Below are 13,338 nucleotides of genomic sequence, written 5' to 3' on the forward strand. Positions count from 1 at the left end.
GAATGCAAGCCCATTCAGATTTTGTGAGCAGCAAGCAATAGAGAGCATCAATGACACTTATGGGAGAAATATGCCATCTTTGCTCCAGGCCTTTATTATTCTTATTCTGCCTTCAAATTGCCAGCCAACCACCAGCTTATTATTATTTATTTATTTATTGGATTTCTTTGCAATTGAGTCGTGAAGCCTGGAGGGCCAATTGCAAGAGATCCTTGGTGAAAACCAGCAGTGCCCAAAGGCCCATGATTCTTGCCTGTGTTGGGGGAATTGCATTTGATTTGCTCTCTTCTAGCAATCACATATATTACTGCTCAGTTTGCAGCTACGCCGAACATTTCACGGCCCGCTACAACTTTACAGGGCTCGTTTACCATCTGCTTGCTGTGTACATTTTCACTTGGAAATGAGAGATCCTTAAGGAATGTATAGTCCCCCAAAGTGAAACCCAGCTGTAGTAATAAAAAAAACTCCAGTGAAGCCTGCATCTGAATTGCTGAATGAAGTATACAGGAAATTCATTTCATGAAGGCATGCTCTCTATTAGCAGTCACCTTCTATGCATGTATTAAGTGAATGGAAGCGCTCCAGTCTCTCTCTCTCTCTCTCTAAGGAAAAAAAATAGGACCCTTGGATCTGGATTGTCTCAAATTTGGATAGTGCTAGAGCTTTGTAAGCAATAACAGGACTAACCTGGTCCCTGCTGCCTCTTTTAAAATGAAGAAATAATCTGCTGGTGTTAATCTCTTATACTTTTATCCTGTCCAGTTCTTTAAAAAGATTCAGGGTGGCATACAAACTGATCATATGAACAATTTGCAAGCAATATTTTCTGTAGCATTTGTGTAGCACTTACAAGCTTTTAAGGCACTTCACGTACACTGTCTTCGTGTTGTTCTTACAACAATCCTGTAAGGGTAGTCAGTATCATTGCCTGGGCAAGATACCAGGGCGAGGCCTGGGTCCAGGAGTACTCCCAAGCTCCATACCTGCTCCTTCTGTGGGAGTGTAACCTCATATCTAACTCATTCCTCAGATTCTGAATTCCTACAGTGAGCACCTCCGTCTTGTTTGGATTCAGTTTCAATTTGTTATTACTGCCTGTAGGCAGGCATTTAGGGAATGAACACCATTTCCTGATGATGCAGATGAGAAGGAGAAGTAGATCTGGGTGTCATCAGCATACGATAACACCCAACACCAAATGTCCTGATGACTTCACCCAGCGGTTTCATTTAGATATTAAAAAGCATTGGTGACAAAAATGGAGCCCTGAGGGACTTCATGTAACCACTCCTGTTTTGAGGAGCAACTGTCACCAAGCTCCACCATCTGGAATCTACCCAAGAGATAGGAGCCGAACCACTGCAAAGCAGTGCCCCCTATCCCCAACTCCCCCAGGCGATCCACAAGGATACCATGGTCGATAGCACTGAATGCCGCCAAGAGATCCAAAAGAACCAACAGAGTCACACTCATTCTGTCAATTCCCCAGTAGAGGTCATCCATCAGGCCGACCACGGCTGTCTCAAGCCCATATCCAGCTCTAAAGCCAGTTTGAAATGGGTCTAGATAATTAGTTTCCTCCAAGACTGCCAGGAGCTGGTCGGCCACCACCCTCTCGATCACCTTGCCCAACCAAGGGAGATTGGAGATTGGCCTATAACTATCCATCGCTAAGGAGTCCAGTGAAGGCTTCTTAAGGAGAGGTCTAACCATTGCCTCCTTCAAACATGGAGGCACCCTACCCTCCCTCAGCGATGCGTTTATGATATTAACTAGGCCACCTCCAACAATCTCCTTGCTGGATAGAAGCAGCCAAGTCGGGCAAGGATCCAGAGAACAAGTGGTAGGCCGCACCACCCCAAGCAGCTTGTCTACATCCTCAGGGAGTCACAGATTGAAACTGATCCAACTTAACCCTGCAAGAGGGATTGCTGGACACCTCCTCCATAGACCTTGCAGAAATAGTGGAGTCCAAGTTGGAGATTTTGTCTGCAAAGAACCCATTAAAAGCATCACAGCAGAACACCTCCGGGAACTGTTCTGAAGCAGAAGGAGCAAAAATTATACACCTCACGACCCAGAATAGCTCTGCCGAATGCGAACCCACAGATGCAATGTATGCTGACCAAAATCCCTTTTTTGCCGCACGCACTGCTACCACATAAGCCTTCAAATGGGTCCTGTACTGCATCCTGTCAAATTCGAGCAGAGTTCTCCACTTGCGTTCCAGTCGCCTACATATGAATGTCTCTTCACTTCTTTTTTGAGAAGACCTCTTTCTCCAGTGCTGAAAAGCCAAACTTTGCACTGAGGTGCAAATTAATATTGCTAGTGGGATGAAGCAGCATTATGCCATTCACTCTCCCTCAAGGGCCAGTGGAAATCTGGATATATAGCTAGGCAGAGAGAGAATATGGGAAAGCTTGACACAGTGAAAGATGAAATGAATCAGCTACAGATGGACATCTTGGGCATCAGTGAATTAAAATGGACTGGAATAGGACACTTTCAGTCAGAAAATCATACTGTTTACTAGACAGGACACAAAAAACAAAGAAAGACGGGGTTGCTTTCATAGTCAAGAAGCATATAGCAATGAGAGTACTTGAGTACAATGTGGTCAGTGACCGACTAATATCAGTTAGATTGCGTGGACAACCCTTTAACATGACAGTTTTTCAAGTCTATGCTCCAGTGACTGATGCAGAAGAAGAGGAAGTTGATTAGTTCTATGCTCAGGTTCAGTCTGAAATTGACAGAACATGCAAACAAGATGTGCTGCTGCTGGTTGGCAACTAGAATGCCAAAGTTGGAAATGTTAAGGAGGAAAACACAGTCGGACTGTATGGCCTAGGAAACAGAAATGGAGCAGGAGAATGACTTATTAATTTCTGCCAAGCCAATGATCTCTTCATTGCTAACACATTCTTCAAATGACCAAAGTGGCACCTATACACTTGGAAATAGCCAGATGGAGTACACAGAAATCAAACTGATTACATTATTGGTGCAAGGAGGTGGAAGAGGTCAGTTATAACAGCAAAGACGTGGCCAGGGGCCAATTATGGAACAGATCATGAACTGCTCATGTGCAAGTTCGAAGTCAAGCTAAAGTGGAAAAACAAAGCTATCCAGTTTTCACAATATGATCCTGAGAATGTACCCACCATTTTCAAGGAGAACATCAAGAACCACTTTGAAGTTCTGAACCTCATTGATAGGGAACCAGAGGAACGGTGGAATGAAATCAAGAAAGTTGTTAAGGATAAATGTAAAAAGAAACTGCTAAAGACCAAGAAACAGAAGAAAGCAAAATGAATGTCAGAACAGATGGTGGAAATTGCTAAGAGGATGAGAGAAGCCAAAGTCAAGAAAGATAAAGACCTCAGGAAGGAACTTAATAGGGAATTTCAGAAAGCTGTTGGAAGAGACAAGGAACAGTACTACACTGACATCTGTAAAGATCTTGAAGATGGAAATAGACATGAAAAAACAAGGCATGTTTTCCAAAAGATCTCTGAACTCAGAAGGAGGTTCCAACCTCAAATTGGTATGTTAAGGGATGCCAAAGGACAGGTTATTATTTTTATTATATACAGATAGTAACGGACTCAGAGAAGATCAAACAGAGATGGAAGGAGTATACTGAAAATCTGTACAGCAGAGACGTCCATGTCCAAGATACTCTAGAAGATATTCCCTGCTTGCAAGAACCTCTAGTACAGGAAGATGAAGTTAGATTAGCACTCCGGTCATTACCAAGTCAGAAGGCTACAGGAATGGATGGAATAGCTACAGAAATATGGCAAACAACAAAAGAAAAATCAGCCAAGGCTCTAGCCAAACTATGCCAGCAAATTTGGAGAATACCACAGAGGACAACAGATTGGAAGAGGTCAGTCTACATACCCATACCAAAGAAAGGAGACTTAACAGATTGCGCAAACCATCACACAATATCCTTAATTTCACATGCTAGCAAAATAATGCTCAGGTTTATCCAATGCAGATTAGAGTGGAAAGGGAACTGCTGAATGTTCAAGCTGGTTTCAGAAAAGGCCGAGGAACAAGAGACAGCATTGCTGATGCACGCTGGATAATTGAGGAAGCCAAAGAATACCAAAAAGAAGTCAGTATGTGCTTTATTGACTACAGAAAAGTTTTCAGTTGTGTCAACCATGTCAAGCTGTGGAATATCCTTAGAAAAATGGGTGACCCAGAACATCTCATTGTTCTCATGGAAAACCTATACACAGGACAGGAAGCTATAGTCCAGACAGAACATGGTGAAACAGACTGGTTCCAGATCGGCAAAGGAGTAAGGCAAGGCTGTATACTTTCTCATTTATTCAATTTATATGCCGAACATATACTGAGAGAAGCTGGATTGAAATGTGGATTTAAAGTTGTAGGAAGAAACATCAATAACCTGCGCCACACTGATGCTACACTCTCATAGCTGAGAATGTGGATGATCTGCAAGTTCTAGTAATGGAAGTCAAGGAGCACAGTGAAAAAATGGGACTACGACTAAATGTAAAGAAGACTAAACTAATGACAACGGGTACAACAACCAGCCTCAGAATTGATAATGAAGTGGTGGATAGCTTCTGCCTTTTAGGATCGACCATCCATAGTAAAGGATCCAGGAGTCAAGAAATACCCCGCAGACGAGCACTTGGTAGGGTTGCAATGAAGGCCTTGGAAAGGATATTTAGATGCCGTGACATGTCTATACTTAACAAAGATTAGAATCGTTCGGACAGTGGTTTTCCCCATGACACTCTATGGATACGAAAGCTGGACTTTGAAGAAGCAAGATAGAAAAAGTATTGAGGCTTTTGAACTTTGGTGCTGGAGAAGACTTTTGAGGATACCATGGACAGCCAAGAAAACAAACAAATGGATCATAGAACAAATCAATCTAGAATGTTCACTCGAGGCACAAATGACCAGGCTCAAACTATCATACTTTGGACACATTATGCGAAGACCCAGCTTCCTTGAGAAGTTCATAAAGCAGGGGAAAATTAAAGGAAAGAGAAGAGGATGACCAGCAGCAAGGTGGATGGACTTGATTACGACAGCAATGAATGCACCTTAAAGGCCAAGTTGAAGACAGATCATCCTGGAGGGAATCGATCTATGTGGTCGCTAAGAGTCGACGCTGACTTGACTTGGCACTTAATCCAGCAGAGAAAGAGAATGCATTTCTATAGCCTTTTAGATTCAGCAATAATTGAGACATTGCTGGCTCCCTTTCTTCAGCACAACTCCTTTTGCAACATTGTCCCTTAGGCATTTGACTAAATTGCCAGAGGCAAAGCAGTCAGCTGACTTCCCCCACATCAAGCACTTCTTCAGGTTGAACCGATTCAGTAATGAATCAGACTTAAGTATTCTGCTGCAGATATTTTTGCAAAATACAAAAAGTTGAACTGACTTCGAATGACTTTCCATGAGCACAGAGATTCCAGTGGGTACATGCAGCTCCTTCAGCTTGTAATGGGCACCCCATGCATTTTAGTACAGAATGTAAATCTGTATGTTCATTCCCTTTATAGGCCTGCGTCCTCTGTTGAAATCAATTGGGGAACCCCATGGGCTCTGGATTAGATTGCCCCCCCCACCTCACCCAATTAAAATATATCATGTTGACCTATCACAATTTTATAGCCTCCGCTTTAGGAGCACAGGGGCACCATTATCCTCTTTTTGACACGTTATCAAATTGCCTTTCCATAACACTTGCTTTTTAATAGTTGTGCTATTCTAAGAGAAAAAAGATAACTGTTAGTAAGAGAGTATGGACAGTGGTTCTGTATGTTCCAATGAAAATGCGTCATCTAGCCGACTTTGAGCCTGTTAGGATTTAACAGATGGCAGGGGGGAAAGCACTTCAAATAATTTGGGTGGCATGCGGGGAGAAAACCCAAGATGTTAGAGTGCAACTCAATACCAAAGCAGCAGCCTGAAACTCATCATTCATCCAGCTGCAGTGCAAAATTGGCTGTGGGCAAAACCCACATTTTTTTGTGTTGCCCCCAGTGATATTATTGAATGTGGTTTCTGTTGTTGTCCAATGAAAACATTTCAGCCATTTTTTCCACTGGTTCCATCCGTCTTGCGCACAGCATATTCACAAGCTGTGGTGGTATGTTGAGCTGCTTCATGTTTTATGTCTTTCATGTGGTCCCTTAACCACAAATTGGTTTTAAGCCATTTGGACTAGGCCATTTTCCAGATATCTGGTTTTAAGACTTTGGGCTTTTGAAAATAATGAGAGATGACTTCTTCTAGAGAACTTAACTCTTGCTCATGGTGGGGTTTTTAAATGTCAAGATAAATTTTGTTGCACTGTCTATGTTTTTAATTTATGTATGCTATTATAGGCAGCACTATAGAAGCTTAACTAAATGGCCCATTGGCCCCAGAAGTCTGTCTGTTCCAACAGGAATGTAGAATCCTCACACACTTAACAGCACTGGGATTACAATTTCAAAATGTGGCGGCTTGCACTTTACTAAAAACCAGTGGTAGTCGCTTGAAATTCCTTAGTAGTTGCTGCATCCATCCAGTGGTTTTCTTCACACTCTACCGAGTCACTCAAAAGAGGTGACATGAAGAAAAAACATCAGTGTGAATGAAACTTCTGATTTAATTCTGGTTGTTTGTGGTTTTTTTAGTGTTCAAATATGCATCTCATATATTGTCTCAGTATACTTTTTTTAAAATCCTGTAAACTAATTAAGCATTATTATGCCCACATTACCGGGGATGGGGGTACTGTCAAGATTGAGATAGGAGTGGCTTGCAAGACACGTACTAGATAATTAATCACTAAGATGAAAATTGAACCAGGCATTTCCTGGTTCACAGCACACGCTCTTAAATGACTATACTTCACTAGCTCCCATAGGTCAGTGCTTACTCATGTGGGAATTTTGTGTGCTCGGGGTGTTCATCAGAGCCTTTTGTTTGGCTCAGCTGGGTTTCTTGACAGGCCTTCAGGGCCATGAAGAGTCACCAGTTGTCCACACATGTTTTAAATAATGTGCCAGTGTGTGTGCCATGCTGCAGAATTCCAGGTCTTTCTATGTCATATTCAGACAACCATTATAACTGCATTTTTTTTTTAGTGAGGGGTATATATTTTCAGCATGGCATATCATTTGTTCATAGTACTGTTTCTCAAGCAGATTGATAATAGTTTAGAAATCCTTAGTGGTTTGAAAGTAGTTTTTGCTAGAATTTTCCTCTCCTTCTTTGCAGGTGGTTTGTTCTGGATGCTGAAACAAGGGATTTGGTTTCAATACATACCGATGGCAATGAGCAGCTCTCAGTGATGCGCTACACAGTAGGTAGGCAGAGTTGTGGTGAATTTACAGTGCTTCCTTCCTCTAACTATTGTGCTAATTTCTTTTTAAAAAAATCAGTGCATTTTCCAGCATCTTTTGAAACTCTTAAGCTCTTAATTAACCTGTTTTAACACTTGGATCAAAGTATGCTCTAGCATTAGCAAAACAAATCATTAACAAAAAAAGGTATAGAAATTAAAGAACTTCATTTGTATGTTGGCTGCACCTGAATGAGGGGTATTATTATTATTTTTTGCCTGTCATCTTGAAAAGCTTGCTACATAAAGCATTTAGAGAGGCAAATTCTTTCAAAAGTCCATGGCTTCCATATTTGTGTGTCCCTGCTTTGCCATGCAGGTAGTAACTGAGCAGGCCTTTCATTTCAACCCAAGACCTGGAGCTCATTCTTGCCCAGATCCTCATGTGTGGCTCTGTTTCTGCTGAGAGCAGCCTGTTCAAGGCCAGCAGAAGGCCCTGGATCAAAAAGGTCCTAGTGAATTGCATACTATGTCTGTTGGGAATTCTCTCTGGTAAGAGATACCCTTCTATTACAGCAGAGTGCACAGAGGCACAGCGAAGTCTGTCTAAGCATGCGTGTATGCTGAGAGCAAAAGAAACTTGGAGCCAGTTCATAGTTTCAAATCAACATAAGGAGTCTTTATTGGAGAACTCCATTCTAGATAGGAAAGTGGAGAGATAGAATCTCTAATCTAGCTAGATGGTTTCTGCATCTCTGCACACATGGTGCAAGGAGAGAGGAAAGTGGGTGTTGTAAGGGAGAAGAAAGGGAAGAGGAAGTGGCAGGAAGGAAGGAAGTCCCTGAGAGTAGCAATCTACATTTCAAAGGGATAGTGTCAGAGCAGTAGAGAGGAGGAATGACCAATGTCTTGATCTCTCTAGCCCTCTGACTCACTAATCTCTCCCCCTTTGTCATTGAGACATGAGACAGCGCAGAGTCCTTCACTTCCAACAATGTCATGGTTCATTGGACATGGAGATAGCATGCTTGTGAAGCAGAGCTGCACAACTCCATTTTTGGACTACAACTCCCCAGTCACACTGGCCAAGAGTCCAGGAGGATGGGATTTGTAGTCCAACATCTGCAGGAGGGCCAAAGTTGTGCAGCCCTGTTGTAGAGGGTTATATGGGAGCTCAGGAGGAGCTGCTTTGCATGCATAGGGTGCAAAATTGCAGCCTGAATGTGTTAAATACTGGCAAAAACTGCTCTCTGGGAAAGAGCCCACATCAGAGTAAACTCCTCTTAAAGCCTAACAAATTGACAGCTTCCTGGATTATTCTTTGATTCTTGTGGCACATGTCACCTTATGGTGTGTACTTTGAAATAATTATCATTTGCAAGCACTTCAGAAGAGTTTTGTCATGTTGCATGCTAATTGTGCTTAAATGAAGGCATTCCTCATTCCCAAAGTGGACCTAAGTTCAGAATTTTAAAGTAGCACCTGCACCAGTCAAGCTGAGTTGGGGAAGAAGAAAACACCTATACGCTATAGGCAGCAGCCACTAGTGCTAGTGTAGGGACCTTTCCATACGGTCAGAGTTTGGTGCGATAAACTGTGTTTGTTGCGTAATTTGTGCAACAGATCTCTGCATAGCCCATATCTCTGCACTCAAAGTTATGTTTCTGTTTCAGAGATATTGCATTTGTTCCGCAGTCAAGCTTCAATATTTGTTTGGAGCATGGGCGAAGCCATCATTATGCAGACGTGTCCAAAGAATCCGGCCTGTGGAGCCGCCCTAACCAACCTAGCCATGCTCCCAGTGCTGGCTGAAGTGCCTTCTGAATGGGGACATGTGGCCCTGTTTTCACATATGGCCATGGCACCTGCGTGTGACAGCAGATGCAGGGGGCGTAGCTATGGCGCATAGGGGTTGCTACCAGTAGGTTCCACCCACCCCACCGCCAGCTACCTATGGGCCTGGATTGGAGGGAAAATACAATTATCTTATTCGGATAGCATGTTCTTTTCTATTTGTTGCCACACAGAATGTTAACTGCATGTGCACTGTAAACACCTGTTGCACACTGATGACACTGAATAGCATCCGGAGTTGCTGAAACAACCTACTCTGTTCAAGGAAGATATATGAGTCTGGTCTTCCCCACCACCCTTCCCCTATAGCAGGAGTGCACAACTTTGGCCCTCCAGCTCTTGTTGGGCTACAACTGCCATCATCTCTGACTATTGGCCACTGTGGTTGGGGATGATGGGAACTGTAGTCCGACAGTTGAATGGCCAAAGTTGTGCATCCCTGACCTATAGCCACTTGTAAGGTAAAGTGTGCTGTCAAGTCGATTTTGACTCCTGGCGCCCACAGAGCTTGCGGTTTTCTTTGGTAGAATACAGGAGGGGTTTACCATTGCTTCCTCCCACGCAGTATGAGATGATGCCTTTCAGCATCTTCCTAGATCGCTGCTGCCTGATATAGTAACAGCAGAGATTCGAACCGGCAACCTTCTGCTTGTTAGTCAAGCATTTCCCTGCTGCTCTACTTAAGGTGGTATAGCCACTTGTGCCACACCCTAAATTGTCCATTAACCCCCAGGAACAGCTTTTTGAGGGCTCAGAGGGCAGCAGCTAGGAGGAGGGGTGCCAAAAATGTCTTACACTAACCCTGTTTAACTAGCACTGGCAGTCTTCCTCCTCAATACATATACCAATTACTGCATGGATTTAAGAGAAGATTCTTGTATCTTCAACATGCATATTCATTCTTCAGAAGCTGTGAGTGCTCATTGCACACTCCAGCATGTGAGTCCTTGCCAATTTAAGTAGAGGTCATCAACAACCCCTCATAACAAAGCCACATTATTTTCCAGTCTTATTATTTCAATATTCTCTCTGTGTGTTGCAGTGAGCGTATTTTTCTGAAAGCCAGTAGCAGTCGGGAACTGCAGCCAAGCTATCCTTTTGCTGAAAGTTATCTCTAGATCATCTTCCTCCTCCTTTTGCAAAGAGGATAAGAGCACTCTACCTACCTAGGCAGATTGTACATCGTAGCAGAAGTGACTTTTCTGTCCCACCCTTCCTCCAAGGAGCTCAGAGAAGTGCACAAGCTTTTCCTCTCCCCATTTGTTCCTCACAAAAACTCTGCAGCTGAGACAAAAATGGCAAGCTATGGTTTACTACAAGCCAGGATCAGAAGATAAACATTGCAGGGCCATGAGAGGAGGAGGGAGCTTGCGGGTCTGAGACGTGTGGCTGCTTGTGCTTGTTAACGCTAAGCCTTGTTTGAGCATTAGGTCTAGTAGCTGAGGGAGGACTAGAATCTGAAAGCAGCGTGGTGTACCAGACGCCTTCAGATAACACAATGTACCATGTGTTTCTAACCTCCATTGCAGATGGCAACTTGCTTGCAGTGGGATCCCATGACAACTTCATTTACCTCTACATAGTTACAGAAAACGGAAGGAAGTACAGTAGATATGGAAAGTGCACTGTAAGTTTTTAGCAACACAAATTATTATCAAAAACTGGTTTTGTGACAGCCTGAAAGCATATTTATTTTTGCTACCATCTCTGTATAGAGCACTTTGCAGTGTAAAAAGTACTTTGCAACTCTTCGATTTTATTTATTCTCAGCTTGCAGTAGGGTGATTAGTAAGCGAATTGCCTGTAAATAACATGGTGACTATTGGAAAAGACTTGAGAGGATTTAAAATTGGGTAGCATAGCAAGAACTGCTTTCCCATTGCCACTTCACTATGGCGATGCTGGAAAGCTGACCTGGAACCATGTGGATGGGGCCAATTGCATGGGCCTTCCTTATCCATATGGAGGCACTCTTGGAGGGCATTAATCATTACTAATATGAAAATGACAAGTATTTATATACCACTTTTCAACAAAAGTTCCCAAAGGCGGGATGGATGGGCATTAAATAAGTAAATTCATTAAATAAACAGTCCCATAGTCAATAATTGTAATCCTTGGCACCTCCAGTTAAAACGATCAGGTAGCAGGTGATGGAAAATACTTCTGCCCAAGAGCCTGGAGAGCCACTGCCAATCAGAATTAGATGAGATGCACCATATTAGACTCGCATATTGCACAGGAAATGCAGGGAACATTTCCACCCTACCTACTCCCAACGGTTGCCTTATCATTAGACTACACTGTGCTGTCCTCACATTCCAGTGCTTGAGGCTTTTGTATCCACAGTATCTATTGCCCCCTTGTGGGGAATTTCTAAATTCTGAGCTCTGTATATATAAAAATCTAACATTAATACAATTACATAAATGAATAGTTATTTGACAAAGAACTCAAATTAATTGCTGATGATTTTTTTTTAATGCATCTGAAATCAGTGCTCTCCAGATCTGATGTTTCAAGCTGTAGTAGTGGTTAAGGATGCTTGCATAGTTGCAATTAGGCACAGTGGTATAGATTTTCACTGTTTTCTGTTACTCCCAAAGAACAAGGGTCAGAGTGGTTAAAATGATAGTTTTTTATTGGATTAACAATGCCAGAGATGACATAGGGCCATTGCTCAGAAGAATGGGGGGCAGCAGGCAGTGGGGGGAGACAGTGTGAAGCTAATGAAAGGGACTGTGCTGGAGCCTCCCACCCACTACTGTTTTGACATGGCCATTGAGAGGAGTGGCTGTGAAAGGGATTGTTGCTTATCCTTGCCAGGTTGAGGCTGCTTTGGCTGCCTTTTCCCATTTGTCCCAGCCTTCCAGCATCTGCTATAAAATGAAGCAAGAGGGGGATGCTGATAGACTGGCCAACAAGTCTTGCCTGGAGTTCCTAGACACTGTTTCATGCAAAATGTTACATTGCTGACTCTGCTTTTGGTTTGGCTTTTTTTTTTTTTAGTTGATATACTGGCAACGCAATACGCATAATGGAGCTACACCAAATCCTTCTCTCCAGAACTTTTTATTGCATAGATTAAAAGAAAATTACAAATTACAAATAAAGAACAGACATTTTGACGTACTGATGTCAACTTCAGTGTTCCATGTCTCACTGTTTAAAATCCACACTCTAATATCCCAGATACTCTCCCTAAATCTCATCAGGCACCTGAAGAGCGGGGGGGTGGGGGAGGTGGAAATTGATGACTCCCAACTTCGCCTGCTTAACACTATGACAGAAAATTGGGGGAGGGGATGTAAACTAAATTACTGCTTACCCTTTAATAGCCTATATACTTTGAGATTTCTTTCAGTTCTTCCTTACCATTGACCCCCGGCTGTAACTTGTCTAATTTTTTTGGGCCGAAGTAGGGCGTAGAAAAGGGTTGATACTTCATTACTTTTCCCTGAGCTTATCGTCTGCCATGAATTTCTTCCAAGTAATCTCTGTGGAACTGCCTTTTTGCCTTTCTACTGATACCGCCAAAACAAACCTCTTGGGCCTGATCCTTCTAATGCTACTTGTCCATATTTTGCCTGTGACTGCAAAAACAGGAATTGTTGAGCACAAGGCAACTAGGCCACTAGAAATGTGGCTGTTGGGCTGAATTTGGTCACAAGTTGTGCAGGTCTGCTTTTACATACAAGATAACTTGTTGTGCTTTGGAGGATTAGCCTACAAGAGAGGCCAGAATGAGACCCTCCCCACCCCTTTGGACCCTATAAGCTCTGTGTTGCTTCTCTGTGTTTTCCCATTAGAGTGGAAGATGTGCATGATGTCCCTTCCAGTTTAAGGCTCTCAAGATCCCAATCTTAGAATTAGCAACTGAAATATCTCTAGGTCCAAAAGAATGCTTTCAGGTGCAACTTTTGTATATGCATCATGATATAATTGGCCAATTGAAGGGAGGCTTCATTTAACTCCAATCTGGTCAGCATTCCATTTTAGTTTTGTCTATCTGCAATATGATCTCACCATTGAACTTTGAAAGGTTGGCATGAAATTTGGTACACGCATTCAGAGTGCAATTCTACACCCCAGGTTTGAATGCCAGCTACACACACACACACACACACACACACACACACACACAC

At 42.8% G+C, this 13,338-nt stretch overlaps 1 protein-coding gene across 10 annotated transcripts in view; it reads left to right on the top strand.

The window, feature by feature from the left end:
• EML4 (EMAP like 4) overlaps nucleotides 1-13,338 on the top strand; it is a 217,536-nt gene that overhangs the window by 187,832 nt on the left and 16,366 nt on the right. For all 10 annotated transcript variants that reach the window (XM_053311351.1, XM_053311356.1, XM_053311371.1 and 7 more), the window contains 2 exons: nucleotides 7,276-7,364; nucleotides 10,723-10,820. In XM_053311351.1, coding sequence (XP_053167326.1) covers nucleotides 7,276-7,364; nucleotides 10,723-10,820 — 187 coding nt within the window. The remainder of the gene's footprint in view (nucleotides 1-7,275; nucleotides 7,365-10,722; nucleotides 10,821-13,338) is intronic.

This window comes from Hemicordylus capensis, chromosome 1 (assembly GCF_027244095.1).
Source record: "Hemicordylus capensis ecotype Gifberg chromosome 1, rHemCap1.1.pri, whole genome shotgun sequence".
NCBI classification, from domain to species: Eukaryota; Metazoa; Chordata; class Lepidosauria; order Squamata; family Cordylidae; genus Hemicordylus; species Hemicordylus capensis.